Source organism: Haliaeetus leucocephalus, unplaced genomic scaffold, assembly GCF_000737465.1.
Source record: "Haliaeetus leucocephalus isolate CR32 unplaced genomic scaffold, Haliaeetus_leucocephalus-4.0 Scaffold840, whole genome shotgun sequence".
Classification (NCBI taxonomy): Eukaryota; Metazoa; Chordata; class Aves; order Accipitriformes; family Accipitridae; genus Haliaeetus; species Haliaeetus leucocephalus.
In genome coordinates, this window is record NW_010973276.1 from 1803700 (window position 1) to 1804207 (window position 508).

A 508-nucleotide genomic window follows, 5' to 3' on the forward strand; every position below is an offset into this window, starting at 1 on the left:
CCCCCCCCGCCCCCGCCCCCCCCCCCCCAGGCCCAGGCCCTCACCCTCGCCCTCGCCCCGCCGTCGCCTACACCGCCGACGGGGGCCGGGCCGGGCTGAGCGGCCCCGGGACAGATCCGTCGCCCGCGAGGCCGAGGCCCTCAGCCCGGTTGCCCGGCAGCCCCCGCCTCGTATTCCCGTGTCCGCGGTCTCGCTCCGGCCGGCAACTCGCACTGCCGCTGTCGTTCCGCCCGCTCGTTCTCTCGCTCGCCCGCCGGCTCCGCTCGGCTGAGGGGAGAAAGGGAAGCCGGCTCCGGATCTCGTTGCCGCCGGATAGGTCGGGTCGGGCCGGAGGCGGGAGTGCAGCGCGGCACCTCGCGGGGAGAGGGAGCGGAACATCGGAAGGGTTTGGTGGCGCACCCGGGCCGCGGCAGAAGTGACACCAGAGGGGCGGAAGTTCCCCCCGCCCCGGCGCTCCCGCTCGCTCGGTCCGTGGGGCTGCGCTGCGCCGTTCATGGTGAGGCGGCGG

The 508-nt window shown here is 77.2% G+C and overlaps 2 protein-coding genes across 5 annotated transcripts in view; one reads left to right on the forward strand and one right to left on the reverse strand.

The window, feature by feature from the left end:
* The window catches only part of UBE3B (ubiquitin protein ligase E3B), a 24115-nt gene extending 23777 nt beyond the window's left edge, over nt 1–338 (reverse strand). For all 4 annotated transcript variants that reach the window (XM_010582065.1, XM_010582066.1, XM_010582067.1 and 1 more), the window contains exon 1: nt 51–338. The gene's annotated coding sequence lies outside the window, so the exon portion shown is untranslated. The remainder of the gene's footprint in view (nt 1–50) is intronic.
* A 91-nt stretch (nt 339–429) lies between these two features.
* KCTD10 (potassium channel tetramerization domain containing 10) overlaps nt 430–508 on the forward strand; it is a 13653-nt gene continuing 13574 nt past the window's right edge. Inside the window, exon 1 of the mRNA XM_010582071.1 lies at nt 430–496. Within this exon, the coding sequence (XP_010580373.1) occupies nt 494–496 (3 nt within the window). The 5' untranslated portion in view covers nt 430–493. The remainder of the gene's footprint in view (nt 497–508) is intronic.